General features: G+C 38.3%; 1 protein-coding gene across 4 annotated transcripts; it reads left to right on the forward strand.

The window, feature by feature from the left end:
- The first annotated feature begins 4,350 nt into the window (after positions 1–4,350).
- Positions 4,351–14,802, forward strand: LOC125470881 (E3 ubiquitin-protein ligase COP1-like). 4 transcript variants are annotated; one of them, XM_048570616.1, is made up of 15 exons: positions 4,351–4,502; positions 4,705–4,755; positions 5,011–5,416; positions 5,501–5,578; positions 5,659–5,814; positions 5,907–6,209; positions 6,707–6,864; positions 6,980–7,045; positions 7,177–7,255; positions 12,429–12,584; positions 12,692–12,790; positions 13,432–13,536; positions 13,855–14,034; positions 14,228–14,338; positions 14,420–14,802. In XM_048570616.1, exons 3-15 carry the CDS (start codon positions 5,102–5,104, stop codon positions 14,588–14,590), a joined length of 1,977 nt encoding a protein of 658 aa, XP_048426573.1. In that variant the 5' UTR covers positions 4,351–4,502; positions 4,705–4,755; positions 5,011–5,101; the 3' UTR covers positions 14,591–14,802. The 4 variants fall into 4 exon arrangements, with proteins under 4 accessions (XP_048426573.1, XP_048426574.1, XP_048426575.1 ...); XM_048570617.1 differs by having other exon boundaries at positions 5,029–5,416; XM_048570618.1 differs by having other exon boundaries at positions 4,367–4,502; positions 4,711–4,755.
- The last annotated feature ends 1,854 nt before the right edge of the window (positions 14,803–16,656 follow it).

Here is a 16,656-nt window from a genome sequence, read left to right on the forward strand (position 1 = left end):
TGATTTACCCTCTGTCAGGTTATTGAAGAGGGGTGAACGCCCAAGAACTGTAATGTCATTTTGGGATCCTGGGATTCCAAAGAAAGCATGCCAAATCCATATGTCAAACGAGGCAACAGCCTCTAACACAATAGTTGGCTTTCTCGATCTTCCGTTAAAGCCTCATTGCCATCCGGTGGGACAATTCTTCCACTGCCAATGCATGCAATATAATGACCATATCATGCTCGGAAAGTCATAGTCTTTAGCTTTACGAAGAAGTTACCTTACTTTCCGAACATACTAGCCAGAGTTACCTCACGTAACCTGTACGAGTGAATCAATAGCTCATCAATATGCTAGCCAATAGCTCATCAACATGCTAGCTGGAGTCACCTCACGTGACTTGTACGGCTGAATTAATAGCTTATCAACATGCTAGCTGGAGTCACCTCATTTGACCTGTACGGCTGAATCAATAGCTCATCAACATGCTAGCCAATAGCTCATTAACATGCTAGCTGGAGTCACTACACGTGACCTGTACAGCTGAATTAATAGCTCATCAACATGTTAGCCAATAGCTTATCAATATGCTAGCCGGAGTCACCTCACGTGACTTGTACAACTAAATCAATAGCTCATCAACATGTTAGCTAGAGTCACCACACGTGATCTGTACCGCTGAATCAATAGCTCATCAACATGCTAGCCAATAGCTCATCAACATGCTAGTCGGAGTCACCTCACATGACCTGTACGGCTCATCCATAGCTCATCAATCAATGCTAGCACATAAGTCGGAGTCACCTATAGTGACCTGTATGACTGAATCTATAGCTCAATAAGTATACCTACACATGAGTTGAAACCACCTAAAGTGGTCTATACGACAGGACTGGGTATAAATAAATATGCTCAAGTGCTACAATCACGTGAAGACTGTGCAAATGATTGCGGGTTACCTATGAGTCGGAACCACCTATTGTGGTCTGTACGACAAGACTGTGCACCTACCTTGGATCCAAGGTGAGCATAAGGTACGGGAGGTGAACATCACGTGAATGACCGTGCCCTGGCCACGAGCGGGAACACTAACACTGGGATGCAGGTTTATGAGCTCCCAATGCATGTCAACATAACATGTACGACTCATGGGCAACCTGTACGACAGTGTCGGAGTTGCCTATGATTGTAACTTGTACGACAATATTGGAGTTGTCTAAAAACATAAATATAGTCATGTCATAACTCGATCATTTCGAGTAACACCATAAACTCACACGAACTTACTTGTGCGTCCTGCGTTCCTCTTCGCACTTCAAAGCATTTACAGTAATTATGTGTAGATAATATACATATGGATATGTCATGATGCAATCTAAAACTTAACCATAACATAGTGTTTCCAAATGTATAAATATAACATGGCGTCAAATGTATAATCTGTAACGCCCCACTTCCAAACTATTTATTTTTGGGAATAATTATCGATGATAAGCCTGACTAGACACTAATTTAATTAACCATCATTACTTACGTTTCCTTACTTCATTTCCTTGATTCCTCACATATTGATTTATAACCAACATTTAACTACCAAAATCATAAGGTTGAATCTCACATTTTCCACCAATATCCTTCGCATTGCTCAATTCCCCAAACAAGGCTATTGTCCCAATTAATTAGTCTCGTTTATTGTATGGCTGCATCTGACGTCTAGTTAGACTACCTACGTACCCTAAACAGGGATCAAGCCATTGATAGTTCGCACTAGTCCTCTAAAGCATTCACAGAAATTATATGAAATATTCAATTTATAAACGTTTGTGGAGATGTCAATCTTACACACACACACACACACACACAATAGAAGGGAAATGACCCACTCACCTTAGGTCCGCGCTACAACTCCCAAGCACGAATATCGAGACGTCACGAACGATCCTCACGTAGAACAATTATTCAGTCACGTCTCAGAACTCTTATCCATAGAACCCATAATTTACATAAAACACATCCCAAGGACATTCTATAATGATTTGAGATCCATTGACCAAAAGTCAACCTTTGGTCAAAGATCAACAGTAGGGTCCACTACCCTACGTAACTCAATCTAGAAGATTCGCATCTCGGATTTCCGATCCGAAACTTCTAAAGATCCACATTATACTTCTAGAACATAATACTAAAGTTTCATTACGATTCAACGATTGGATCCCCGCCAATTGCCAATTCAAGTGGCGGTCAACGTTTTATTTTACGAACTTACAAATCCAATTTAGGAAGATCCGTATGTCAGATTTCCAATTTGTAAGTTTCTAATATACTCAAATATTACATACCATAATGTATTCAAATTTGGTGACGATCCAACGGTTGGATCGTCAATTCATGCAAGGACCTCTTAATGGCCAGCTAGGTGGTCAACTTTGAAACTATATTAAACATCATAATTTCACTAAATGGATGTCAAATATGGAATCGGGCTTCAAAATTAGCCTAGGAAGGTCAGGTGGAGTCTCGCCCAAGCACTGCCACGGTTTGCCGGAAAATTCCACTATTTCTAAAAACTCTGAAATTTTACAAAAATGAAGATCTCTAAGAGAGGAACAACTTTCATCCCTGCCACGAAGTCCAAAAGTGGACGGAAGATGGTCAATTTTTCCCACAAAGTCGGCGGGTGCCTAAAGCTTCCCAATGTTGATTCATAGGGCTGGAAAAAATTCCCAAACCAAATCGAAAAAATCCCGAACCCAAACAGAAACCATCCCGAAGTTCGGTAATCCCGTCCCGAAAAATATGGAAATATTTGGAATGGGATTGGTTTCCAAATCCCATATGTTCAGTATTCCCGAAATCCCGAAACGTTTTGTTTCTTTAGCTTTCAGTTCACACTTCCCAACTCAAAAGCAGGAGCCTTTTGGCTCCCACTAACAGAAGGCACAAAAAATAATATTAAAAAAAAGGGAAGGCACAAAAATAATATTAAAAAAGAAAAGGCACAAAATTGGTTTTTGGCTTTCGGTTCTCACACTTCCCAACTCAAAAGCAGAGGGTTTTGGCTCCCACTAACAGAAGGCACGAAGAACAGCTCTTTTGGGGTTGAGAAGCAGAGAGAGGAAGGAGCTACTGCCGAAAGCTCTTGAGTTTGGTTTTGACTCCTGAGACAGAGAGCAGCACTCTTCGTGTTGAGAAGCAGAGAGAGGAAGGAGCTACTGCCGAAAGCTCTCTTAAATCTTCGAAGCTCGACCCATCTTCTCTATCCTCTATTAAGCTTTCTTTGAATTCGGGTTCGAATTAGTATTTATAAATTAGGGATTTACTATTTAAAGCTTTTAATTGTTTCGATTTGGATTTGGATTTCTTGAATAATTTTATGGGGATTTTTGGATTAATTTTATGTGGATTTGGTTGATTTGGATTTCTGGATTTCCATGGTCGATTTCTGCTTTGCATGTTCGATTTCTTTTCTGCTTTGCATGCCCGATCAACAGGTATCAGCTTCTTCCATTAACAAGAAGCCAAATTTCTATTGAATTGGAATCCCGAAACCATACCGAAATTCCGAAAATATTTCGGGAATACCGAAATTTTGGTTTGGGATCGGGATTCAGATTTTCATCCCAAAAAGGATTGGTTTGGGATTCTAGATCCAATTTTCGGATCGGGATCCCATATCGATCCAGTCCTATTGATTCGTCATCTACGGTGGTCCAACGAGGTCAAGGTTGGTTGGGATTTTCTCTTGGGATGATGGGCTACAAAGCCCAAGTGGTGGCATCGGCCATTACTTTGCCGATTCGCCGGAAATTTGAAAAGAGTGGTCGAACATGATTTTGACGCGTCGGATTTTGTGGCTTTGCCCTGCCACATGTGGTGGTTTATAAAGGTGGTTCTTGGTTGGGTTTCGTAGAGGGGAATGAGAGCTTCGAGATGGTGGTGGTGGCGTCGAAAAACTCCATCGGAGTTGGCTGGAATCGGCCTTAGAAAATGGAAGGTCGCAAATGTGGTTTTGGGTTGTGCACGGGAAGGAGAAGCTGGGAGCTTCTCTCCCTTTCTCTGATTGGCTATTGCCCTCCTTCCTCACTCCTTTATCTAATTGGTCCTTTACTAACACAAATCTAATTGGGCCACTTTCCGACAAGGTGGGAATTCAAATAATTTATAACTAAACTCTAAATAACCATTTTCAAACGTCCATATTTAACCTATAACCATGCATTGTTTATTAAAATATTAATTTATCCTTCTAATCCCCCTTGGGCTGAAGATGGCCGAAGTTGCAGCAATAGAAAGCCCAGCCCAAATGACGGGCATCGGCTAGAAGGCAAAAGAATGCTAGTTGTGGGTACACGTGGTTGATGGTGCACTTCTTATTTTTGTGTTACAGACTGACATTGCCCATCAAGCTCACGAACAAAATTAACCTCTCTCTCTCTCTCAAATCTTCTTCCCTTCCCTTCGCGCTGCAAACCTCCTCAATCTGATTCACCTTCTTCAACCAACCGGTCCCTCAAATTGTAAGCTCTCTCCCTCTCCCTCTACCGATTTAGTTTTCTTCTGGATTATTTGTTTGGCTTTCATTTGGGTTGTTGATGCTTTTGCTGTTTTCCCTCAACTAATTTGATATTCCATTTTTGTTGATTTTAGAATAATTGTTGATGTTTTTGGCTTTTTAGTTTGCAATTTTGCATTGATTTGAATGGGTTTACTTGTTTGAAGCTGCAGTGCACCCAATTTGATTGGATATTGAAGACAAGGGCGGAAGGAGAGGTATTCCTTCCTTGTTTAAGATTATTCTTGCTTGCAGGTTGCACCACTGGTCGGTTGTTACTTTCAAGCACTCAAATTTTTATTTTTATTTTTTTAATTTTTTGTGTGAATATGTTTGGTACTCTGCAACTGGGGAACTGGGTTACTGGGGTGGGGGCTTTTATGTTCGAGTTCCGGGTGCTTGATTTTATAACTTATAAGCATGCTTAAATTCTCATGTGTAATACATGTGCTTGCTTGTTTCTGAGTTGACAGAAGAAATATATGTAACAGTTTTGATATCTATTCCCTTGAGAGGGGAGTAGTGGTCAACCGGGGCTCAAGCAAAGGTTTAGAGAGAGAAAGAATGGAGGAGTGCTCGACCGGGGCTCTAGTCCCGGCAGTGAAACCAGATCCAAAGGCGTCAAGCATCACGGATTTGGCAGATCCAGGCAGCGGTCACGTTGGTCGTCTGGTGCATGAGAAAGAACTGGCAGAGGTAGACAAGGACTTGTTATGCCCAATTTGTATGCAGATGATAAAGGACGCCTTCCTCACAGCGTGTGGTCATAGCTTCTGCTACATGTGCATCATCACCCACCTCCGCAACAAGAGCGACTGCCCTTGCTGCGCCCAGTTCCTCAGTGCCAAACAATTGTTCCCTAATTTTTTGCTGGACAAGGTTTCCTCTCAAATTCCCACTCCTTCAAGATGAAAAATGATATACTTCGAACTGCAGCTTACTGTTATATGCCATGTACTGTAGCTTCTGAAGAAGACTTCCGCACGTCAAATTTCTAAAAGTGCATCTCCTGTAGAGCATTTTCGCCAGGCATTGCAGCAGGTGAGTCTGGCTGTACGAGTCAAGTAAAATAACATATGAATTGTCGTTTGCTGTCTGAATGTGGTGTTGTGCTGTGATAGGGATGTGAAGTGTCAATCAAGGAACTAGACACCCTGTTGGCACTCCTAGCAGAGAAGAAGAGGAAAATGGAACAAGAAGAGGCGGAGAGAAATATGCAAATATTGCTTGACTTCTTGAATTGCCTAAGGAAGCAAAAAGTTGACGAGCTTAGTGAGGTTTCTTTGTATACTCTTGGCATTATTTGAAATATTTGATTGAACTGAATTAAATGGTATCTGTTACTAATTCAATTGATTTTATATTGCAGGTGCAAACCCATCTCCAATTTATCAAAGAGGACATAGGTGCAGTAGAGAGATGCAGAATGGACTTGTACCGTGCCAGGGACAGATACTCTGTCAAGCTGCGGATGCTTGGAGCAGATGATTCTATTTCTGGGGCAAGAAAGCAATGGCATTCCTCTCCAGATAACAACACCGGTGCGCTTAGTGGACGAGGAGGGATGTCATCTTGGAATCTTCCGAGAAGGGATGCTTTAAGTGCATCAGACTCCCAGTTTCTAACTCAAACTGGTCTTGCCATAGCCAGAAAAAAGCGGGTCCATGCACAGGTCAGTGACAGTCCTGTAATGATTATAGACTATTTTTGCACTTTATGTGCTTCTATCTTATGATGAATACACTTGTCCCGGGGGATCATTGCTATTATTTAGACATTAGATGGTGGTTAATATGGGCAACCCCCGCAATCATTCCAAACCTGTTTCTCATTTGCTCCTCAACAAAAGCCACCTCAAATGTACTCTACAAATGCATTAATATAGCTCTCTGTCAATTTGGCATGAAATCAATACTTACACTGGGTTTTGGTTATGGGGTTTCTGGACTTTAGTTGAGTTTACGTTTATTTTTGGGTAATTGTTATTAGAACTCCAAAATAGTCACTCCGCACCCCTCCCTACCTTATTTTTTTTCATTGGAGTATAGAATGAATTTTTTTTGGACTGCCAACGCCTGTACCAATCAAGTTAATTGAATTTAAGGTAAGCTAGACCCTCCTCATTTTTATGGTTGTCTTGGTTTGATCTCATTCCATCCCTGGCTGTAGTTTGATGAACTTCAAGAGTGTTACCTGCGAAAGCGGTGTCAGATGGCGAACCAACCGTACTCCCAGCAAGAACGGGACAAAAGTGTAATACAGAGAGAAGGTTATACTGCAGGTCTTGCTGATTTTCAAACAGTGCTCACTACATTAACACAGTACAGGTATGATATCAGATATTGGATCCCTTACAGAAATTTACTTTTTGTTTGGGTCAACATTCAGATATACAGTTTTATTTACTATAATCACCATTCTGTTTTGTTTGCTATGAAACAGTCGAATGAGGGTCATGGCTGAACTTAGGCATGGGGATCTATTTCACTCAGCCAATATAGTATCCAGGTGATTAGTTATGTTGCATATCATGTCTAACTTTCAGAATTAAATGTCTTGATTCATTATAGATGAACTACGTTCTGGAGAAGTTGTTACTGGTATTGTTAACCTCATACAGTTGTTCACATTCATTGCAGCATTGAATTTGATTGTGATTACGAGTTATTTGCTACTGCTGGAGTTTCACGGTGCATAAAAGTTTTTGACTTCTCTTCGGTATGATTTTGATTTTAAGATTGTTTTTACCCTTCCAGCAACATTATTTTTCTGTCGACAGTCAGTATTGTCAACTTCTAAAAGAAAGGGTGTTCAGATACTTTTGGTTTCTTGAGTGCATTGCCTAGTCAACTACTAAAAGAAAGGGTTTTAAGATATTTTCAACAAAGACAAATTGCTTTATTTTTTGATTGTTTGAATGCCTTCCTCTAATATAACAATAGAGTATTGACTCAATACAAAAGTTGATTTTACTCGGTACAGTTGAACAAATAGACTTAGATTAACCATTGAACAATTAGCCAATTTAAAGAAAATTACATAAATAATAAACATTCATGTATGGTTTTGCAAAAAATCTATCATAATTTTTTTTTTCCGGGAGTATGAAGAATATTTGTTGGTGCCAGACGCAAAATCCTTATACCAAAATTCCATATGCTCCTACTTCCATTTTTCTGATAAAAGAATTTCCCTAGTCTATGATTAAGCTCATAAAACTCAAAAGTATTGTCCATGCATTAAAAGAGAACTCAAACATCAAATATGAATATTAATTAGTACTGAGCATTAAAAGTATAGATCAGACTAAGACGTTCTCTTAGCCTTAGCTGAAAGATTAGAACCATGTGACAGAAGAGAAAATGGTTTTTTGTATGAAGAACCTGTATGAAACCACGAACACAAGCCTGTGGGAATCTGCCATCTCTCTTCAAATAGGATATCTCATGCAGTAGGTTTGCTTTTCATTTTTTTAGTCCCATGTCACTCTCCAATCCCTACGTCAAATTCAAGCTAGTGTCCAGTCCCTATTAAACAAAGCTTATTTTCTCTCCCAATTGAATTAGAAAATTCACATGCAGCTGTACAGTTTACCTACAGATAATGTAGATTTCCAGGCTCCTGGTCTTCAACTTAAATGTGTAAAGCATTCATAGGATTGAAACTAAGAGATGTGAACACAAAAAGTTAGAGATACGCAAAATAATCATATTCTTTTTCGGCCCGAGTAGATTCTTGAAGTTTAAGTAGACTGATTTACTTTATAAGTTACTAGCCTCTAGTCTCTCAGCACACGCTGACGCATGCGCAAGAGGCATTTTTTCAATTAGGTGCTATGCGCGACATACAAGCTTTTAATCATGCACAAAGACTCAACAAAATATTATTCTTGCGCCTGTTATGCGGATTTTACAAAGAAAACTAGTGAATCTTATATTTAATCATGGTATATATATAATTGAATAATGTATAAAAGAGATTGAACAAACCTTATTATTGGTTTTCGTCAAGAGACTTTAACCTATAACTTTGGTTGACAGAAATTGTTTTGAAATGCGCTCGAGTCTAAAGGCTGAGTCACCAAAAGATTTTGTGATATTCGATATAACACAAGCAAAAACGTGTGAGAAACAAAGTCCTAAACAAATAAATCACTTCACCACTGCTTGCAAGCATCTTAAATATAATATTATTATATTACAATTAAATCTATTAGGTGAACTTTGAAGAAGCAACAATTGACATTACATTCCAAGGCTTTTCAAATTTGGCAACAAAAACATTTGCTTCCCAGCAACTTCGGGATGAAAGCCTGACAAATTCCTTAGGTTTCTAATTTCTTCCAAATGATTGGTTGTGATTAAATAGGTTTGAGTGCGTCATGCGCCCTTCTGTCAACACAAACAGATAAGTTGTCACAGTATAGTTGAATAAAACATGTATCAAGGGAACATAATTAACCACAATTATTCGTCAAAAAAAGCACTTTAGTGCCTATCTACAAGAATACGGCAATATACAAAATTGCATGAACTATAGGTGTTAGTTTAATGAGTCAACAATGAAGCTCTAGGAGAGAGTAATTGAGCATAGACTAAGGTAAGAGACATGGGTCTCAGCCAATCAATTCGGGCTTATGCCAGGAATTATGGAAGAAATCTATCTTGTATGGACATCAAGGAATCGATATAAGGATATGCAAAAGGATTTGAAAATCATCGTTGTAGATTTGGAAAAAGCGTACGATAGGGTCTCTAGAGAATTTTTTTTTGGAGCATTCTAGAGTCAGAAAGGAGTACGAGTAGCATATATTTAAGCAATAAAAGATATGTATGATGGAGCAAGGACTGTAGTAAGAACTCATGAAGGACAAACTGAAAGCTTAGGTTGCACAAGGCTCAACTTTAAGTCCATTTCATTGGTAATGGATGAGTTAATGAGATATATTCAAGATGATATCCCTTGGTGTATACTTTTCGCAGATAATATGCTGATGATAGATATAACGCAGGAAGGAGTGAATGCAAAGCTTAACCTTTGGCATGAAGTGTTGGAATTTAAAAGTCTTCGCCTAAGTAGGTCAAAGACATAGTATATGGAGTGCAAGTTCAGTGAGAATGGGGATACAAATGAGATAGGGGTGAGGATCGAAGATCAGGAAGTACCTAAGAGTGAACTCTTTCGTTATCTTGGATCAATCTTGCAAAAGAACAGAGAATTGAATGAAGATCTCAATCATAGAATACAAGATGGATGGACGAAGTGGAAGAGTGCATCAAGTGTGTGGTGCGACTGTGGTATGCCACTAAAGCTCAAGGAACAATTTGGCAAGTAATGCTTTATGACACAAAATATTGGGCGGTCAAGCATGTGCAAAAAATAATTGTAGTGAAGATGAGAATGCTTTGTTGGATGTGTGGGCCAATGTTTTAAAAGGCTCCTCTCAAGGTGCGCCTAGGCGGCATCTGAGGCTGGGCGTCAATGTTCCCGCCTCTGTTTTGAGGGAGTGGGCAGAAGGCTTCACCAGAGCATGTTTGGGCAGTGGAGGCGCACCTCAGGGCATCCGGGGCATTCATCTGGGCATTTTTTTCTTCAAAATCCAGGTTTTCGGAAATGTTTTCTGCCGTTCAAGTTTAAACAAAGAAGGATAGACTTTCTCTCTCCAAATCCCATAAATTTGCATAATAATTGCTCCACTGAGCCTTTATTTCATCTTAAATACCCTATAAATACTCCACTCAACCCTTTATTTTCCTTTAAATTCCCATAATTATTGCTTTATATCATTTTACATACCTTATACTACTCCACTCAGCCTTTATTTCCTTTTAAATTACTTATAATTCCAACATTCAACCTGTATTTTACTTTAAATTTTCCTATAATTGTGACCATTCATCCTTATTTTCCTTGAAGTTCTCTATAATTGCTTACAATAAAATAAATAATTATAACATTTTGAGACTATATGACATAGTTTCCAAGTACAACTAGGCTTAGTAATAAAGAAGATGATATTATCTTTGATTTAGTTATGGTTATATTTGTTTTTACAAATTATTATATTGTTATAAATATACTTTATATATAATATATATTAAAATTTTAGGTTCCGTGAGGCTTCGCCTCATGCCTCACGTCTCGCGCCTAGGCTGGGCTATCCATTGGACGCCTCAGCCACGCCCCTGCCTTTTAATACATTGGTGTGGGCACACGAAAAAGGATAGGATTGAAAACATGGATATCTGAGGTAGAGTAAGAGTGGTCACAGTAGAAGATAAGATTAAAGAAAATCGATTAAGGTGGTTTAGACATGTGAAACGAAAACTTACAAATACTTTGGCTAGAAAATGTGATTACCAGATAGAGGCTTGGGGCAAAAGAGGTAAAGAAAAACATAGGGAGACTTGGAAAAGATACTTTAAGAAAAGACATGGAATACTTGGAACTAACTGAAGACTTGGAGCAAAACTGAGCTTAGTGGCGTTCTAGAATTCATACCACCAACCTCCCACTTAGTGGGATAAGGCTTTGTTGTTGTTGTTGTTGTTTTCGTCCAAAGGTAATGCTAGTGAGACTAAATTTGCCGGCAAAATTTTATAAACGAAATGACATGATACTTAAGTATTGATTAATGTGCTTATTTCTTATTGGTGACACAGTATTTAATTGGAAAATTTTGTCTACAAATTTAGTCTACATACTCTGGTCTAAAAGACCAAAAACAAATAACCATCATCAAATCAATACCTCTTTGTTCAATCCCTGATGATTGCACACAGAGAAAAACATTCTTGAAACACCAAAAATTAGAACATGCACCTGTAAATGGCATAATGGCTAATGGGGCACAACCTTAAATCCCTTACTAACCAAAACTAATAGGTATACCTAAACAACCTCAACCAATGGCATAATGCAGCATTTACACGGTGGGATTGTTCGACAACAAAAATGTCATTGTCTTCCCCTCTCTCTAATTGAAACAACATAACTTCATCACGTTAAAATTAAGTATATACCAAATACGAAGAAATAACATTGAATTGCTGATAAAAGAGAGAGCTAAAATTGAACAACCCAATAAAATTGAGCGAAGAATCAAACCAAAAAGTCGAATTTCTGCTTGAGTTTTTGGGATATGGAGGCTTGGAGAGCTTGTTCTGAAGTGGAAGAGGCGACAATGATCCATTCCCAAAATGGCAAAATCAAAGCAATGAACCTGATCAAATACCTAACAAAGCAGTGAAATACCTTCGCAAATTCTTGGAGCTTTGACAATTTCGATTGCCAAAAGCAATATTCTTTCAAGGTTGGACAATCTGCAGTTTTCACCAAGCAGTTTGGATTTTATTTCTCTACTTTTGCGAAACTGTTTCCATTTACACATTTTCGTTTTTCCATCCTCAGTTTAGACGTCTGCACTGCGTGGCGGACTTGCGTTTGCTTTTCCTTTCTCTGTTTTGTTTCTTGGTTTTTTACTATATTGTCCCCATCTTATGAATTTTTTGTCTTTTCAATTCACTATAATCAAAGGACAGTTTAGGTACTTTCTGAAAATCTAACCACAAGGCCTTCTGCCTTAATAATATAGATAAACAAACGTAAAAATGTCCTTCTAAATATCTAAATTTTACTTGAGTTGGGTTGAAGGAGGTACTTGTATCAACTTAACCTGTGACATCAGATCAATGTTAGCCCCCATTTAACTTTAAGTTTAGTTAAGGGAGGTGATTTCACACCCCCGTTTAGCTTCTCATAAGCCCCTCTTTGTTTCTTTGCATTGGATTGAATACATCAAACGAAAACAGCCATTCAATTGATATCTCATTGACTACTGTTTATAGGCTTTTGGAAATTTTGATATTAATTGTATGATACTTCTTCCCAGGTTCTGAATGATCCAGTTGACATGCACTGTCCTGTTGTGGAGATGCCTACACGTTCAAAACTTAGTTGCTTGAGCTGGAACAAGTTTACTAAAAACCATATAGCCAGTACTGACTATGAAGGAATAGTAACAGTTTGGGACGTAAATACTCGGCAGGTATATGATTTTACTTATTCTGATAGATTTGTCATGCGTGATTTGAATTTTTATACTTGTTGCATTACTTTCAGTTTTTTTTGCTCATGCTTAAACTTTTTTGACAGAGTGTCATGGAATATGAAGAGCATGAAAAACGTGCTTGGAGTGTTGATTTTTCATGCATAGACCCCACGATGCTTGTATCTGGTAGTGATGATTGTAAGGTACTCCGAAAATCTTTATAATCTTGAACCAAGTATTTTATTATGATTATGTGACTGGAAATGTAGTACCTCTCTCTTTTTGGATAAGCAAAGAAGTATTATTCTATGTGCACCATTTTTTGCTTATAAAATCGTTAGTAAGAAATTTCTGAGAACACCCAAAAGGGGCAAAATACTATATTTTAGTATGGTAGTAATTATTGTTGCAAGTGACGTTCGGGTTTAGGCAAAATGCTATATTTGCCATGCTTGTCCTAAGGTTGCCTTGGTTGGTTTACTCTTACAAAATAGTTGATGTATGCTAGTATCTAATTTATTCACTATATACAGGAGGCTAAATTGATGTGTTGTGTGTGTACAATGTTGATGTGTCCCTTGGTTGTGGAACTGTTTCCTATGTTTTAACTTTTAAAAGTACCAGTAAATAATTTTTTATAACAATGTTAAAACAATAGTTGTATGCTTGCGTTAAAATTGGCTTGGTTCAGGCTAACGTGACTACAATATTCTTACCATCCGACCGTCAGAATTTAAGTGAGCAATTTTGAGTGACACGTACATTTTGCTTTCTTCTTTTTTGATGCTCGAGGAAGTGTGCATTATAAACTAACCACATCCTCTATTCTTTGTATAAAATTCAGGTAAAACTTTGGTGCACAAGGCAGGAAGCTAGTGTTATTGATATTGACATGAAAGCCAACATATGTTCCGTCAAGTATAATCCGGGATCTAGCAACTTCATTGCGGTATGCACCTTTCATTGCCAATATTGGAGAAAAGTTATGGCACGCTATCTGCTTCATTGTTTGATCTTGTTTAGTTCTTAGATGATTTGAGTGCAATCTTGTGCTTTGCTCACTTAATTTTCAGTAATATACTGTGCCTGAGCAATGCACTGGACTTACATGTACATACGCTAATGTGTGCATGCACACATCTGTTGAGTTTTTCTTCGACATCCCATTATGGGTGGGGTATGTCGTGTATAAAAAGTCATACATGATATGTCCTGTTATTTACCATAAAATAAAGCTGAAACCTTTTCCTCCTTCTGGCTTTTCCAGGTTGGTTCAGCAGACCATCACATCCACTATTATGATTTAAGAAATCCGAGCGAACCACTCCACGTGTTCACTGGGCATGGGAAAACTGTTTCTTATGTAAAATTCTTGTCAAACTATGAGCTTGCCTCTGCATCCACTGATAGCACGTTGAGGTTATGGAATGTGAGGGATAATATTCCAGTAAGTGATTATGCCTTGAAGAAAACTGACTTTGGTACACTTAATATAGTTAACGAGTTATTATATGCTCTAATCTACACGGAAAATAAAACTAATTGAGAAAATGAGAATAGAATGGACTTGTTGACATCATGTTATGAAACTTATTTATCGATTAACTAAGTTGTACTCTTCATCTGTGTTTTGTTTGAAGGTTCGTACTTTTAAAGGTCACACAAATGAGAAGAACTTTGTAGGTCTTACCGTAAACAGCGAGTACATTGCGTGTGGCAGCGAAACAAATGAAGTGTTTGTGTATCATAAGGTTAGTGGCATTCAAAAAATACGCCATTCCTGCATTTTGTTAACTTGTGATTAACTAAAAGTTTCCGGTATAATTTGTCAGGAGATCTCTAAACCTGTGACTTGGCATAAATTTGGGTCGCCTGATTTGGATGACACAGAGGATGATGCGGGGTCGTACTTCATCAGTGCTGTATGTTGGAAGAGTGATAGCCCTACCATGCTAACTGCAAACAGTCAAGGAACCATTAAAGTGTTGGTTCTTGCGGCATAGACAACAACTAAATGGAAACTAAAAGAAGGATTCACGAGGAAGAAAGTTGTTGCTGCGATTGTTTGTAAGCGATATTCCGATGTTGACGTGTAAATGCTAGGATTGAGTTGAGATGCAATGTCAGTGGAAAGTTTTATTATTTGTTATACAGAAGATACTAAATGTGCCAAAGAAAGTGAAAATATATAGCAATAATATCATTGATTACCGAGTGTCCTTGTGTATTATGAGCCTGTGTGCCCGTCCTTTCTTGAGTTCTACAGATTTCTTCGTCCTCAACAGATTCATGTATAAGTGCAGTAAAAATTTAGTTTTTTGAACTTCAGTGTAATTTTTATTATTTTATTTTATCATATGATTTCGTGTTGTAGTTAGGTTGATTAAGCAAACAAAAGTTAATACCGTGGGTGTTTTTAAGGTGCGCACCTTCAGTGTGGATGGGAATCTAACGGTTGTGAGTTGTTGAGCTCGCGCGTAGAACCGAGTCTTTGTGACCCAGTGTAATTCTTACTTTTTTTTTCGCTGGGTGTGTTTTTGTCAGAGAGAGGGAAAGCTAAGGGTTTATTGAGAGGGAGCTGGTGTGAGTAGCCGAATTGAGGTAGATTGAAGCTCCATTTTGATTGTGACTCGGTAACCATATATCTTTTATTTTTTTTGGTTCACTGCGTGTAGCTTTGTCAAAGAAAGAGGGAGAATTGAGGGTTGTATTTGCGGGAAAGAGAGACAGAGAGGGAACTGGTGAAGGGTATGAGTGCTCAATTTCAGGTGGATTGAAGCTCAGTATGAATTGGAGTTGACAAGGGTGGTTCGTCCAGAACCTCCGAAGAAACGCAGATTGTGAAGGGCAGTTTTATGGCGTGTGTTCATCCAAATCCCACATATGCGAAGACGTTGTGTGAAGAAACTGTGATTAGAGTGTTGTCGTCGTAGCGTTCACTATGACGGCAACTAGTTCAGTCAATTGATCGAAGTGTTGCAGGCTGTACGTTTCACTTCCATTTCCGTTCTATTTTGGTTCTAAAAACCAACTTTGGGTACATTTGTAAGATATTTATAATTTTAGGTTTTAATCCATAATTTTGTGATGAGTTGTGGTAAGTTGTGTAGATTTGTAACATGTAGTTATTGAATTGTAATTTAAAATTAGTACTAGGCAGAATATCATGTATATAAAAATTATAATTTGCTGGACTAACTACTTAAGGCCGCTAGTCAACTAAGATAGATTTGTTAGTCAATAAATCAAATATTCAATAACCAATTTCAAATACCAAAAACTATCCTAGTCAGAAAGGCCTCAGTTCATCTGAAGTTATTAATGTTTCAAGTGAGCATGTTGTGAGCATATACCAATTAAATATTCAAGTGATACATGTAGCATGTATATGTACGTGAGATATGTGACACAATATAAATAACTTTGGACACAAGATATTTTTAGCCGGACATACCCACCTCTGGGTTAAAAAACTAGGGACTCTCAACTAGTGTAAACAAGATTCTTACAAAGTAACACGCAAAGCCCAATTCTTGGACCTAGTCTACGAAGTAGTTTTACCTTTGTGCAACATTGCCTTACACGAGAAGGATTCCTTCAATCTTCACGAAGTGGCATCTCCTCTTGTGCTCTTCACTTTAAGGCACGAAAATGGAGTCATCTCCAATCTTCCCAAGATGGCAGCTCCTCCTAAACTCTTCACCTTGTGGCACTGAGATCAACACGAACAAATGCTCTAATGTTATGATATGCTTACAAAAATCTAGATTCAAACAACCAGTCATATTCTCCAACCAAATAGTTGAAGGAAGAACCTAATGTGAATCCAAATGCATGGTCTACGAAGGATTTAAAACTTAAATCTAGACCAAGAACTTATTGCAAAACCTTAAAACAATGCAGCCCTAATATGCAATGATTTGGTGTTTAATGCGTGAACTTGGTTTTGCAGCTAGGGTCTCATAAATGGGGAGGAAGAAGAAGGTAGAAGCATAAATGCTTTCTCTCAAACTTCTCTCTAGATAGAAATGTACCTGGAAACCCCCAAAATCAAAGAACCCTAGCTGGG

The sequence above is a fragment of a genome, unplaced genomic scaffold (genome assembly GCF_019419815.1).
Source record: "Pyrus x bretschneideri cultivar Hongxiangsu unplaced genomic scaffold, Pyrus_bretschneideri_v1 Contig54, whole genome shotgun sequence".
Classification (NCBI taxonomy): domain Eukaryota; kingdom Viridiplantae; phylum Streptophyta; class Magnoliopsida; order Rosales; family Rosaceae; genus Pyrus; species Pyrus x bretschneideri.

Coding starts and splice junctions, on each gene's coding strand:
- LOC125470881 (XM_048570616.1), top strand. CDS start 5,102: ATGGAGGAGTGCTCGACCGGGGCTCTAGTCCCGGCAGTGAAACCAGAT. Junction 12,585..12,691: donor GGGACGTAAATACTCGGCAG/GTATATGATTTT, acceptor CTTTTTTGACAG/AGTGTCATGGAATATGAAGA. Junction 12,791..13,431: donor CTGGTAGTGATGATTGTAAG/GTACTCCGAAAA, acceptor TATAAAATTCAG/GTAAAACTTTGGTGCACAAG.